Here is a 14154-nt window from a genome sequence, read left to right on the forward strand (position 1 = left end):
TTCACCTCTCTGTACATGGACCCCATGGAACAAGAGAATAAGCTAACCCTGATTAGGAAGAAAGAAGAGGCCGCTGTTGACAGATCAATAAACACTGTTTCGAGGTCCATAGCAAGCTTAGATGTCAACATAGCCCTGCTCAAAGAATCTATGACTTCAGCGATAGGGGAACAGAAGGAGTACAACAAGTTCAAGAAAGAACTGATTTCCACGCAGATGGAGAGGGCAGACCTCCGTTATCTACTAGGAGCGCTCCGGGGAAGACTGGATGTACGGAGGTTAATTGGTGCAGTAAAGACTCTCTCTGACAATGTGGGACTGCAACTGAACGCCTCGGCCTACATCAACAGGCAGGTGTTAACCCTGGCTGTTCAAAGGGATCTGGACGATATGAGAGAACCAGTCACTAGAGTGAGCGTTCAGGACGCATACCGCGAATACAGTAGAACAAAAGACATAACAGCAGGAGATGTAGTATAAGCACATGTTGTGACATTGTGACAGTTAAGAAACAGTTCCCTGTGCTGCCATGTTCAGTATACTTTGGATGTTTTGTACATAACCTGTTAGATATATTAATGCCATTAAACGAACAAACATATCTGCCTATAGTACAATGTCTCTGGTCTACATGGATATATCCAAGTGAGTCATCTCTCGTGTATACACAACCAACACATTTGTATGTACAAACATATTTTATTTCAAGTGAATAGACATATTTTATTTCAAGTGAATAGACATATTTAATTTCAAGTGAATAGACATATTTCATTTCAAGTGAATAGATATATACAGGTCAGTGGTAAAAAGAATATACAGGTCAGTGGTAAAAAGAATATACAGGTCAGTGGTAAAAAGAATATACAGGTCAGTGGTAAAAAAAAATAGGTCCTCTATATATCACGAAATCTAGGAACCACACCAGATGTCATTTCATGAGTCAAGGGACCCTTGTCAACCAACACATAAAAGGTCATGTTTCACCACATGGCCACACATTTAGACTGCTTTAACAAAATGTAATATACCCACATATACAAAAAACCATTGCTGTACTTTAAAAGATACTGTACCTCGGTGGTGGTACACACGCGAGTGAGACCAATGTCATTACAACCGCTGTTGTGGTAGGAGCTAAACTCCTCAACGATATCTATATAAGTACCTCCGGAATTACCATCCATCTGAGGGGCATGTGATATGCAATATACCACATGTAGAAACAGCATTGCTGTACTTTAAAGGAAACTGTAAACCTCTGTGGTGGTACACACGCGAGTGAGACCAATGTCATTACAACCGCTGTTGTGGTAGGCGCTAAACTCCTCAACGATACCATTCATATCTTAATTTACCTTCGGAAGTACCATCTGAGGGGCACGTGAACATGGTATTGGCATGCTTGACTTTGAAACTGTAATTTCGATCATCTTTGGCCCTATCTTTGGCCCTATGCTGGGAGAACTGAGGTGTTACCTTTTCCATCCCTAGGCGTGAAGCCAGGAAAGCTATGACATGGACCAAAGTAGGACCTTCACTAGGTTTACAATCTAACACCATGTTAAGCTGCCTGTCTGGTGGGGACCCGTACTGAGCTGTAAACCACCTACACAGATAGAATACCATTCGTCTAAACTCTATGCTTGAGGTATGGTTCTTCAGTGTGCTGTCAACCAGTGTGAATACCTTAGGCTGCCCTCTGCTGGGCATTGAAGTGCACCACATAGTTAAAATAATCTGTTTCTTCAGAACAAAACAGCACCAATGAAACTTGTAGGACCCTAGTGACACATTGAACAATCTTGGCAAGGAGTCATCGGGCCCGATCATGTTCGCCGTTTTGGGAAGGGTCCGGGTTCCCACCACGACGTGATCCCAGAAACCAGGTATATGAGGGATGCAGACATATCTGCAGGCCACCTCTTCTGGCATTGCTTCGTTTACCCAGTACTTGAAGGACATGGTGTCCTTCTCTGTGACGAGATGGTTGAACACTGTGTGGAAAGACAACACTGTCAGTTCAGCTACATTACAGGGCTAGTCATAGTAGTAGTAGTAGTATAAAAAGTTGACATAGAGAGATCTAGAAATAGTAATATACCTACCGGGTCTCAGGGTGTCCATGTCAGGGGATTGCTCCTTATTCATTAACAGCTGCACATGGACATTGACTTCATTGTCAGTTTTGAACATATCACCTATGTTGAGTTCCAGATCCCAGGCCCCTAAATGCTCCAGAGCAGGGCAATTGGCAAGGGTGCTGGCTGTGGTGCTTACAGGGGCCCTTGTGGATGACATATTGTGTAGGCTACAACCACGTTGTTGACTGTAACACAGTGTGCATAATACACAGCCACAAGCACATTGTATGGGCCTGTTCAGCTGAATCAAGTAGGTGTTACATATGACCGCTCGGTTGAAGGTGGTTGTACATGCGGAGCATATAATCAACTTTTGCATCAAAGGGGATATCATCGCAATTGACAACACTGGATCTCCATCGCTGTCAAGGTGCTGTAGACTGGGATCAGGCGCTAGTTCTTCATAGGTGCCAGCTGCTTCAGATTGTGGTGGTGTGGGGAATAATGACCTTTGCGACTGTAAAGCTGTTACTGGCTTGAGCTTGTACACATTGAACCCATGTATATCAACAGTCGGCTGTGGAGTGTAAGGTACTTGAGATATTGGTTGTTCGGGATCTAGGACCACGGCATCCTCCTGCTGTGGTGTAGACACTTGAGGATCGGGGTCCTGATGTACCTCAACCAGATGGGGATCCAGCTGCAGTGCCGATTGTTGTTGAAATATATAATCACTACATGCCCTCTCAAGATCAAACATGGAGTTGTCTGGGTACCCTGTGGAGGGCATGTCACCAATGCAGTCATCATTGAGTGAGACATCTTTAGGTTGGGTTACCACATTACAAATGGCGCTTGATGAGAGTGGTATAATAGAGGGACTGGGGTCAGTTGTAGCAGAAAATATTAAACCGGGACAAGGGTCAACGTTCCACTGTGGCCTACTGAAATGTGGCTCAGAATCATAGAAGTGAGAAATGTCACACTCTGAAAAGGCGTTTACATATTCCACATCGGTCAGCATATCATCCGGAGCTCTCTCATTCTCGGTAGCCCTGTAAACAGAAGAAAGAAAGGCATAAGACATAAGACACATCTCTACCCAAAGGCAATACATTACATTTCCACAATAACACAATGTGTGTGTGTGATTCCAGGTACACATACGTACGTGACACATGTGATGATATCCAGGGCAGCATCAACCTCATCATCCGATCTATCACACCTATATCCCTTTGCAATGTTATCCAGGGCAGATTCGGTCCCCTTTGAGTTAGCACACCCGGACCTGGTTAGGTCCTCTGTGGCAGAGACCGCATCTTCAGCCCTATCTTGATACCCAGGCGCAGCTAATAGAATTCCATTGTCAACTCTACATTCAGGCACATTGCAAGACATTTCACATGGTTCACCCAAACATTGGGACCCTGGCTCAGCTGTAGACTGAGGGTTAGGTATAGTGTAGGCTGTCTCCCGTGTCTGAATTTCAGCAGCAGACTCTGTCTCCAGTGTCTGAATTTCAGCAGCTGACTCTGTCTCCTGTGTCTGAATCTCAGCAACGGTGTCTGTCTCCGGTGTCTGAATCTCAGCAACGGTGTCTGGCTCCGGTGTCTGAATTTCAGCAGCAGACTCTGTCTCCTGTGTCTGAATCTCAGCAACGGTGTCTTGTATTTCAGCAACGGTGTCTGTCTCCGGTGTTTGAATCTCAGCAACGGTGTCTGGCTCCGGTGTCTGAGTCTTACCAGTGTCTGTCTCTGGTGTCTGAATCTCAGCAGCAGTGTCTGGTTGCTTGGGTTGGGTCTCAGCAGCAGAGTCTGGTTGCTTGGGCTGGTTCTCAGCAGAGGTAGCCTCGGATGGGGCCGACTCAGGCTCTGTGTCATCTGTTTTGGGGGGATTAGATAGAGTGTATACAGCCCCAGAACACACATCATCCTCTGTATACTGATGCTCTGGGTCATTATATACATACGGGTCTGAAACAGGGTCCCGTTTGAGTCCAGACACTTTGGTACGTTTTAGTTTGATAGGTACACTATGTTTAATTCGAGAGGATACCTTTTGTATGACATGTTTGGTTGCAGAACTGTGACAGTCATCCTTGTCATCATTGTGCTTGTGAATTGAGACGCTGGAGGAACTTGAGCTGCTGGAGCTCCTGGAGCTACTTGAGCTGCTGCTGGAGCTCCTGGAGCTCCTGGAGCTGCTGCTGGAGCTCCTGGAGGTGCTGGAGCTGTCATCGCCGCTATCATCTGCAACTGTTTCTGTTGTTACTTTAGCCCTAGATCCACTGCCACAGTGGTCACTTTCAGCATCGCTGTCATCTACAGTGGGTTCTATAGGTACGTCAGCCTCCTCATTGGTATCCGTGACATGGTTTTGAACCTCAGATGTGATATTGTCTACATTGTCACTGTTGTGCTGTCTCTTGCTGAACATCCAGGTCCTCTTTCTGTAACTCCCCTTAAGGCTGGACTGAGAACCAGGTTGATTGTAGGACATGTCGACCGCTCTATTCTTAATATTGTCCAGATCCCCACGTTTTTGATGTGGGCCAGTGGGCGATCTATGCGATCTAGGCATGCTGTTGCGTTGTGAAGCACTCCCCTTGTCATATCTACCAATCCTTGCTAGTGTGACATTGCTACAGGAGACCTCGGGACACACCTTTTGAGCTTTAAACGACTTTATTGGGTTCTTTGCTTCGCCTACTGTTGACAGAATTATCGTTCATGTCTCTGCCGTCCCTGGGAGGTTTGGACCGGCTGCCGTCCCTGGGAGGGTTGGACCGGCTGCGGTCCCTGGGAGGGTTGGACCGGCTGCCGTCCCTGGGAGGTTTGGACCGGCTGCGGTCCCTGGGAGAGTTGGACCGGCTGCCGTCCCTGGGAGGGTTGGACTGGCTGTTGTCATTGTCATGACGTCCGTGTATCTTACCAGTCTTGCGTTGTTGTTTGTCGACAGGGTCTTGAGTTGTTTGTTGACAGAGAGTCCGTTACAGGGTTGCACTATCCAGTCCGGAGGTATATGACGTTTCCCCTTTGCTGGAGTAGGAGCAGGAGCGTGACAAAGGGATTGTGGCTGTCTGTTGTACTGTTTTGGAGGTCTATTGTAAACATTGGTCTTCCGTGACAGTCCTATGTCATGACTAACTTGTTGTAACCTCTGTTTGTCAGGCCTACATCTTACGTGAAAGGGTTGGGGGTGTCTAGGATAAACAGGTACATTGTGTGGAACCAAACGGTCTCTTTGGTATGTGTTGCGGTCCTCTGTATTACAAAGTCTGTCCTTAGCGGCTCTTTCGTACCATCTTCTCTGTTGCATGTTGCGCAAGGGAGAGGGTGTTGATTCTCTTATTTCTGTATATTCTTCAACTCCTAGGCCCATATTGTGTTGCTGGTAATACCATTCACCTCTGTTATTGTATGTTGAATAAAGGTCATGTGACATTGTAACTTGTCTATTGTTTGTAATTGTTATTGTTTTGTAAAGTACTTCACACTAGCACTGGACCATGTTCATGGTTCAGCTGCAAATATACACTGAATTTTACACTGTCTGTGTAACTAATCTTATATATGTAGCTGAGGCTCCTCCTAAAAGCTGCAAGGCCGTTTGAAGTAATCACCACAATGTGTCATCAGGTAGACTATATGTATCTTTCCTGTTCACTGCTTAGGTGTCAACCTGAGGTGGACCTAGTTTCAATGTCTCACTGTGGGTTGTGTATCCAACCACTGCTGTTTCTACGGGCTTCCGATACGTCCAACCACTGCTGTTTCTACGGGCTTCCGATACGTCCAACCACCGCTGTTTCTACGGGCTTCCGATACGTCCAACCACTGCTGTTTCTACGGGCTTCCGATACGTCCAACCAGCTGAATTGTCCATTCCGATGTTATGCACATAACCTCTGAATCGTCCAATAACTCCTGAGTCTTCCCAACCGCTGTTTCATCTAACATTGCTCATACAATCCAATCAGAGCTGACACCTCCGGCCGCAGCTGGGTCTTCCAACCGCTGTTATGCAGATGAAACTCACACTTTCCAAGTACAGATGACTCACCCAACTAATGTTATCTCCATGGGGCTCCAACACCAAGGTAGATCGTCCAACCACTGTTATGTATAATGGGGCTCGGAACATCCAACGCCGGGGGGGTTTTCAGCTGTTATGTCAATGAAGCTCAGACTGTCTGTGAATGATTCACCCAGCTACTGCTATCTCCATGGTGAGCAAACATCCACACCAGATAGGTCATTCTATTAGCTATGTCAACTACAGAAGTACAAGCTTTTCTGTTTGGGAGTCTAAGGTGGGAGCTGTTAGTAACTGATTGACTTTGGACCTGTTGCCGTGCCAACCAAACACGATCTGGTGTAAACAGGTAACCTTATCTATAAGGCATGTTTGTTCATCCAGCTCATTTTCGGTGTGAACAGATACAATAAAGGTGACCTGCATGGGAACATTAGAAAGTGTCTACCGGTTAGACATTTAAAATGATGCTGAGTGATAATGATGACTCTACAAATAAATGGTCACAGTCTATTAAAACAGTATCAAGATATCAGGTAAGTGCAGTAATTACGCCATAATCCATGCCACTGAGTAACTGAAACAACTAGGAATAACACCATAATCCTACTACTGCCACTGAGTAACTGAAACAACCAGGAATAACACCATAATCCTACTACTGCCACTGAGTAACTGAAACAACCAGGAATAACACCATAATCCTACTACTGCCACTGAGTAACTGAAACAACCAGGAATAACAGGTAAAAGATTTGGATGTTGTTACTGGTACAAAGTGTAATTACAAAAAGGCTGTACTTCACTATAATGAAAGTTGTACTCTACTTAGCCCGTTTGTGTGTGTGTTTGTGTGTGTGTGTGTGTGTGTGTGTGTGTGTGTGTGTGTGTGTGTGTGTGCCCAGTGGTGTGTGTGTGTGTGTGTGTGTGTGTGTGTGTGTGTGTGTGTGTGTGTGTGTGTGTGTGTAGAGACATGCACAGTATACATTGTTGTCACTCGGGTTTATTGACCAGTTTAATCACAAAACAAAGCAGTGGTACATATCACCAAGCTATAGCTCAATAGAGACATTTTGCAATGGCACATTTATAGAACTAACACTGTTCAGTGTAGTAAAAACAGTTTATCATTGACTACATATCCTAGGGACTGAGGCCGGCTATGTACGTTTTCAACTGGTCTGCCAGGCTGTTTTGGTTCATTTCCCTCAGTGTTTTGTAAATGGTATCCAGGTAACCGGTCATGTTGAACATGTTCCTTCAGCACTTTTTGCAGGTCAGTTGGTGTTTCTGATAAGCTCCGCCGTGCTGCTTGGTAGTTTCAATGTCCATATGAATCTTTTCAACTGTCCTCTGTCAAGGTCGCAAAGTATATTCAACACCTTCTCTGTCACAGCACCTTGATGTTTATTGATAACCTTGTCGCGTGTAGCGAAGGCCACAGGTTGTAGCTGACTTGAGGTGTGAGTACAGTCACTGTCTTTGACTCGCTTCACCAGGTCATTGCGACCGATTTTCTTGAGCAGGGTGTTCAACCCTGCCCGTGCTGCAGCTCCGTAATGCAATGCCATAACATCTGCTAACCCGGTTCTATCTGTCACATATTGCAGGTCCAGAGCACTGATGCGGTGTCGATGCGTGATCTCTATCTCGCTCATAACAAACTTCATCTTCTCAATATCATCACGGGTTATATTGTCCCAAAAAATTGAGACTATTTCCTTAGGTGACATAACATTACCATTAACTACTGAGTATGATCCAGGGTAATTTTCCCATGTTGCCATCAAGCTATTACTAGTAATACCTCCCTTACTTCTGGCAGTGTCAATCAGGGCCCGGGCCCTTGTCATGAGTACCTCCTATAGACTGGATACTTTCCAACTCTCCACTGTTTAGCATCCTTTCTGCAAAGAGAACATCTGCAATATGGTCCAACATCTTCATCTTGGCAGCATCTATGTAGCTGAGTCTTTTTTTGTAAAGGACATTCATGGTATCGGCTATTCGGTATGTGACACAGGAACAGCTTGTTGAAATATACACACTGCACGTTGGCTCTGCTAGGACCTCTGCTTATGACCAACTTTAGTGTTCTGTGTTTTAGAGAAACATCATGACCAACTTTAGTGTTCTGTGTTTTAGAGAAACATCATGACCAACTTTAGTCTTTACTGTTTTAGAGAAACATCATGACCAACTTTAGTGTTCTGTGTTTTAGAGAAACATCATGACCAACTTTAGTGTTCTGTGTTTTAGAGAAACATCATGACCAACTTTAGTCTTTACTGTTTTAGAGAAACATCATGACCAACTTTAGTGTTCTGTGTTTTAGAGAAACATCATGACCAACTTTAGTCTTTTCTGTTTTAGAGAAACATCATGACCAACTTTAGTGTTCTGTGTTTTAGAGAAACATCACGACCAACTTTAGTGTTCTGTGTTTCAGAGAAACATCATGACCAACTTTAGTGTTCTGTGTTTCAGAGAAACATCATGACCAACTTTAGTGTTCTGTGTTTCAGAGAAACATCATGACCAACTTTAGTGTTCTGTGTTTCAGAGAAACATCATGACCAACTTTAGTGTTCTGTGTTTCAGAGAAACATCATGACCAACTTTAGTCTTTACTGTTTTAGAGAAACATCATGATCAACTTTAGTCTTTACTGTTTTAGAGAAACATCATGACCAACTTTAGTCTTTACTGTTTCAGAGAAAACATCATGACCAACTTTAGTGTTTACTGTTTTTAGAGAAACATCATGACCAACTTTAGTCTTTACTGTTTTAGAGAAACATCATGACCAACTTTAGTCTTACTGTTTTAGAGAAACATCATGACCAACTTTAGTGTTTACTGTTTTAGAGAAACATCATGACCAACTTTAGTCTTTACTGTTTCAGAGAAACATCATGACCAACTTTAGTGTTCTGTGTTTCAGAGAAACATCATGACCAACTTTAGTGTTCTGTGTTTTAGAGAAACATCATGACCAACTTTAGTGTTCTGTGTTTTAGAGAAACATCATGACAACTTTAGTGTTCTGTGTTTCAGAGAAACATCACGACCAACTTTAGTGTTCTGTGTTTTAGAGAAACATCATGACCAACTTTAGTCTTTACTGTTTTAGAGAAACATCATGACCAACTTTAGTGTTCTGTGTTTTAGAGAAACATCATGACCAACTTTAGTGTTCTGTGTTTCAGAGAAACATCATGACCAACTTTAGTCTTCTGTGTTTTAGAGAAACATCATGACCAACTTTAGTGTTCCGGGTTTCAGAGAAACATCATGACCAACTTTAGTGTTCTGTGTTTCAGAGAAACATCATGACCAACTTTAGTGTTCTGTGTTTCAGAGAAACATCATGACCAACTTAGTGTTCTGTGTTTCAGAGAAACATCATGACCAACTTTAGTCTTTACTGTTTTAGAGAAACATCATGACCAACTTTAGTCTTTACTGTTTTAGAGAAACATCATGACCAACTTTAGTGTTCTGTGTTTTAGAGAAACATCATGACCAACTTTAGTTTTTACTGTTTTAGAGAAACATCATGACCAACTTTAGTGTTCTGTGTTTCAGAGAAACATCATGACCAACTTTAGTTTTTACTGTTTTAGAGAAACATCATGACCAACTTTAGTCTTTACTGTTTCAGAGAAACATCATGACCAACTTTAGTGTTCTGTGTTTTAGAGAAACATCATGACCAACTTTAGTGTTCTGTGTTTTAGAGAAACATCATGACCAACTTTAGTGTTCTGCATTACAACACTATGTTACTATAGTGACCCTGCATCACAACACTATGTTGCTATAGTGACCCTGCATTACAACACTCTGTTGCTATAGTGACCCTGCATCACAACACTCTGTTGTACAATTTGTTTAATTCAATTCCACATATTTAATTTTTTTGTATTTCATTTCATATTTGTTTCATGTTTCAACCAGTCGCAGGTTAACGTCAACCTGACAGAGGAAACGTAACATCAATAACCAAACTGTTTTCACAATTAACATGCTTTTCTTGTTTCAACTATGTTTTATTATGAAAAGTACAATATATCCTTGTATACTTGTACAACTATGGAGCGTATGTCCATATATAATTATACAATTTGTTATTCAACATAAAAGACAACAAATGATCACATTGGTATTTTAACAGTGTTATTGTCACAATTATAGGAAGACACGCATGTGTGTGTGTCCCGTGTGTCCACTGTGTGTGTGTGTGTGTGTGTGTGTGTGTGTGTGTCCAGTGTGTGTGTGTCCAGTGTGAGTGTGTGTGTGTGTGTGTCCAGTGTGTGTGTGTGTGTCCAGTGTGAGTGTGTGTCCAGTGTGTGTGTGTGTGTGTCCTGTGTGAGTGTGTGTGTGTGTTTCCAGTGTGTGTGTGTGTGTCCAGTGTGTGTGTGTGTCCAGTGTGTGTGTGTGTGTTTCCGGTGTGTGTGTGTGTGTGTGTCCAGTGTGTGTGTGTGTGTGTGTGTGTCCAGTGTGAGTGTGTGTGTGTGTTTCCAGTGTGTGTGTGTGTCCAGTGTGTGTGTGTGTCCAGTGTGTGTGTGTGTGTGTCCAGTGTGTGTGTGTGTGTGTGTGTGTTTCCAGTGTGTGTGTGTGTGTCCAGTGTGTGTGTGTGTGTGTGTCCAGTGTGTGTGTGTGTCCAGTGTGTGTGTGTGTTTCCAGTGTGTGTGTCTGTCCAGTGTGAGTGTGTGTGTGTGTGTCATGTGTGAGTGTGTCCAGTGTGTGTGTATCTGTCCAGTGTGTGTGTGTGTGTGTATGTGTCCAGTGTGTGTGTGTGTGTCCAGTGTGAGTGTGTGTGTCCAGTATGAGTGTGTGTGTGTCTGTCCAGTGTGTGTGTATCTGTCCAGTGTCCAGTGTGAGTGTGTGTGTGTGTCCAGTGTGTGTGAGTGTGTGTCCAGTGTGTGTGTGTGTGTGTGTGTGTCCAGTGTGTGTGTATCTGTCCAGTGTGTGTGTGTGTGTGTGTGTGTGTGTGTGTGTGTGTGTGTGTGTGTGTGTGTGTGTGTGTGTGTGTGTGTGTGTATCTGTCCAGTGTGTGTGTGTGTGTGTGTGTGTGTGTGTGTGTGTGTGTGTGTGTGTGTATCTGTCCTGTGTGTGTGTGTGTGTGTGTGTGTGTGTGTGTGTGTGTGTGTGTGTGTGTGTGTGTGTGTGTGTGTGTGTCCAGTGTGAGTGTGTGTGTGTGTCCAGTGTGAGTGTGTGTGTGTGTGTGTGTGTGTGTCCAGTGTGTGTGTATCTGTCCAGTGTGTGTGTGTGTGTCCAGTATGAGTGTGTGTGTGTCCAGTGTGTGTGTGTGTGTGTGTGTCCAGTCTGTGTCTGTGTGTGTGTGTCCAGTCTGTGTCTGTGTGTGTGTCCAGTGTGAGTGTGTGTGTCCAGTGTGTTTGTTTGTGTGTGTGTGTCCAGTTTGTGTGTGTGTGTGTGTGTGTCCAGTGTGTGTGTATCTGTCCAGTGTGTGTCCAGTGTGAGTGTGTGTGTTTGTCCAGTGTGAGTGTGTGTGTGTCCAGTGTGTGTGTGTGTGTGTGTGTCCAGTGTGTCTGTGTGTGTGTGTCCAGGATGTCTGTGTGTGTGTCCAGTGAGTGTGTGTGTGTCCAGTGTGAGTGTGTGTGTGTCCAGTGTGTGTCCAGTGTGAGTGTTTGTGTCCAGTGTGTCTGTGTGTGTGTCCAGTGTGTCTGTGTGTGTGTCCAGTGTGTGTGTGTGTGTCCAGTGTGTGTGTGTGTGTCCAGTGTGTGTGTGTGTGTGTCCAGTGTGTGTGTGTATGTGTCCAGTGTGTGTGTGTGTGTGTGTGTCCTGTGTGTGTGTCCAGTGTGTGTGTGTGTGTGTGTCCAGTGTGTGTGTATCTGTCCAGTGTGTGTGTGTGTGTGTGTGTGTGTGTCCAGTGTGTCTGTGTGTGTGTCCAGTGTGAGTGTGTGTGTGTGTGTGTGTGTCCAGTGTGTGTGTGTGTGTGTCCAGTGTGTGTGTATCTGTCCAGTGTGTGTCCAGTGTGAGTGTGTGTGTTTGTCCAGTGTGAGTGTGTGTGTTTCCAGTGTGTCTGTGTGTGTGTCCAGTGAGTGTGTGTTTCCAGTGTGTGTGTCCAGTGTGAGTGTGTGTGTCCAGTGTGAGTGTGTTCAGTGTGTGTCCAGTGTGAGTGTGTGTGTCCAGTGTGTCTGTGTGTGTGTCCAGTGAGTGTGAGTGTGTGTCCAGTGTGAGTGTGTGTTTCCAGTGTGTGTTTGTGTCCAGTGTGTGTGCGTGTGTCCAGTGTGTGTGCGTGTGTTTCCAGTGTGTGTGTGTTTGTGTGTGTGTGTCCAGTGTGTGTGTGTGTGCCCAGTGTGTGTGTGTGTGTGTCCTGTGTGTGTGTCCAGTGTGTGTCCAGTGTGAGTGTGTGTGTCCAGTGTGTGTGTGTGTGTGTGTCCAGTGTGTGTGTGTGTGTGTCCAGTGTGTGTGTGTCCTGTGTGTGTGTCCAGTGTGTGTCCAGTGTGAGTGTGTGTGTCCAGTGTGTGTGTCCAATGTGAGTGTGTGTGTCCAGTGTGTCTGTGTGTGTGTCCAGTGTGTCTGTGTGTGTGTCCAGTGTGTGTGTGTGTCCAGTGTGTCTGTCCAGTGAGTGTGTGTGTGTCCAGTGTGAGTGTGTGTGTGTGTCCAGTGTGTCTGTGTGTGTGTCCAGTGAGTGTGTGTGTCCAGTGTGAGTGTGTGTCCAGTGTGAGTGTGTGTTTCCAGTGTGTGTGTGTCCAGTGTGTGTGTGTGTGTCCAGTGTGTGTGTGTGTGTGCCCAGTGTGTGTGTGTGTCCAGTGTGTGTGTGTGTGCCCAGTGTGTGTGTGTGTGTGTGTGTTCAGTGTGTGTGTGTCCTGTGTGTGTGTCCAGTGTGTGTCCAGTGTGAGTGTGTGTGTCCAGTGTGTGTGTCCAGTGTTTGTGTCCAGTGTGTCTGTGTGTGTGTCCAGTGTGTGTGTGTGTCCAGTGTGTGTGTGTGTGTGTCCAGTGTGTGTGTGTGTGTGTCCAGTGTGTGTGTGTGTCCAGTGTGTGTGTGTGTGTGTCCAGTGTGTGTGTGTGTTTCCAGTGTGTGTGTGTGTCCAGTGAGTGTGTGTGTGTGTCCAGTGTGTGTGTGTCCTGTGTATGTGTCCAGTGTGTGTCCAGTGTGAGTGTGTGTGTCCAGTGTGTGTGTCCAATGTGAGTGTGTGTGTCCAGTGTGTCTGTGTGTGTGTCCAGTGTGTCTGTGTGTGTGTCCAGTGTGTCTGTGTGTGTGCCCAGTGTGTGTGTGTGTCCAGTGTGTCTGTCCAGTGAGTGTGTGTGTGTCCAGTGTGAGTGTGTGTGTGTGTCCAGTGTGTCTGTGTGTGTGTCCAGTGAGTGTGTGTGTCCAGTGTGAGTGTGTGTCCAGTGTGAGTGTGTGTTTCCAGTGTGTGTGTGTGTCCAGTGTGTGTGTGTGTGTCCAGTGTGTGTGTGTGTGTGCCCAGTGTGTGTGTGTGTGCCCAGTGTGTGTGTGTGTGCCCAGTGTGTGTGTGTGTGTGTTCAGTGTGTGTGTGTCCTGTGTGTGTGTCCAGTGTGTGTCCAGTGTGAGTGTGTGTGTCCAGTGTGTGTGAGTGTGTGTGTCCAGTGTGTGTCCTGTGTGGTTGTCCAGTGTTTGTGTCCAGTGTGTCTGTGTGTGTGTCCAGTGTGTCTGTGTGTGTGTCCAGTGAGTGTGTGTGTGTGTCCAGTGTGTGTGTGTGTCCAGTGTGTGTGTGTGTGTCCAGTGTGTGTGTGTGTTTCCAGTGTGTGTGTGTGTCCAGTGAGTGTGTGTGTGTCCAGTGTGAGTGTGTGTGTGTCCAGTGTGTGTGTGTGTGTGTGTCCAGTGTGTGTGTGTGTGTGTCCAGTGTGTGTGTGTGTGTGTCCAGTGTGTGTGTGTCCTGTGTGTGTGTCCAGTGTGTGTCCAGTGTGAGTGTGTGTGTCCAATGTGAGTGTGTGTGTCCAGTGTGTCTGTGTGTGTTTCCAGTGTGTCTGTGTGTGTGTCCAGTGAGTGTGTGTTTCCAGTGTGTCTGTCCAGTGAGTGTGTGTGTGTCCAGTGTGA

General features: G+C 45.3%; 1 protein-coding gene across 1 annotated transcript; it reads right to left on the bottom strand.

The window, feature by feature from the left end:
* Window positions 1-936: 936 nt before the first annotated feature.
* On the bottom strand, window positions 937-4586 carry LOC120022334 (flocculation protein FLO11-like). Its single transcript, XM_038966231.1, has 5 exons — window positions 4253-4586; window positions 3256-3967; window positions 2109-3139; window positions 1359-1997; window positions 937-953 (listed from the first exon to the last, which is right to left on the bottom strand). Exons 1-5 carry the CDS (start codon window positions 4584-4586, stop codon window positions 937-939), a joined length of 2733 nt encoding a protein of 910 aa, XP_038822159.1.
* Window positions 4587-14154: the final 9568 nt, after the last annotated feature.

Source organism: Salvelinus namaycush, chromosome 2 (genome assembly GCF_016432855.1).
Source record: "Salvelinus namaycush isolate Seneca chromosome 2, SaNama_1.0, whole genome shotgun sequence".
Classification (NCBI taxonomy): Eukaryota; Metazoa; Chordata; class Actinopteri; order Salmoniformes; family Salmonidae; genus Salvelinus; species Salvelinus namaycush.

Excerpts from the sequence above, each read along its gene's own strand:
- LOC120022334 (XM_038966231.1), bottom strand. The coding sequence starts at position 4,586 with ATGTCCTACAATCAACCTGGTTCTCAGTCCAGCCTTAAGGGGAGTTAC. Across the intron at positions 3,140-3,255 it reads GATATCATCACATGTGTCAC|GGCTACCGAGAATGAGAGAG; the intron begins GTACGTATGTGT and ends TTCTGTTTACAG. Across the intron at positions 1,998-2,108 it reads CATGGACACCCTGAGACCCG|TGTTCAACCATCTCGTCACA; the intron begins GTAGGTATATTA and ends CTTTCCACACAG.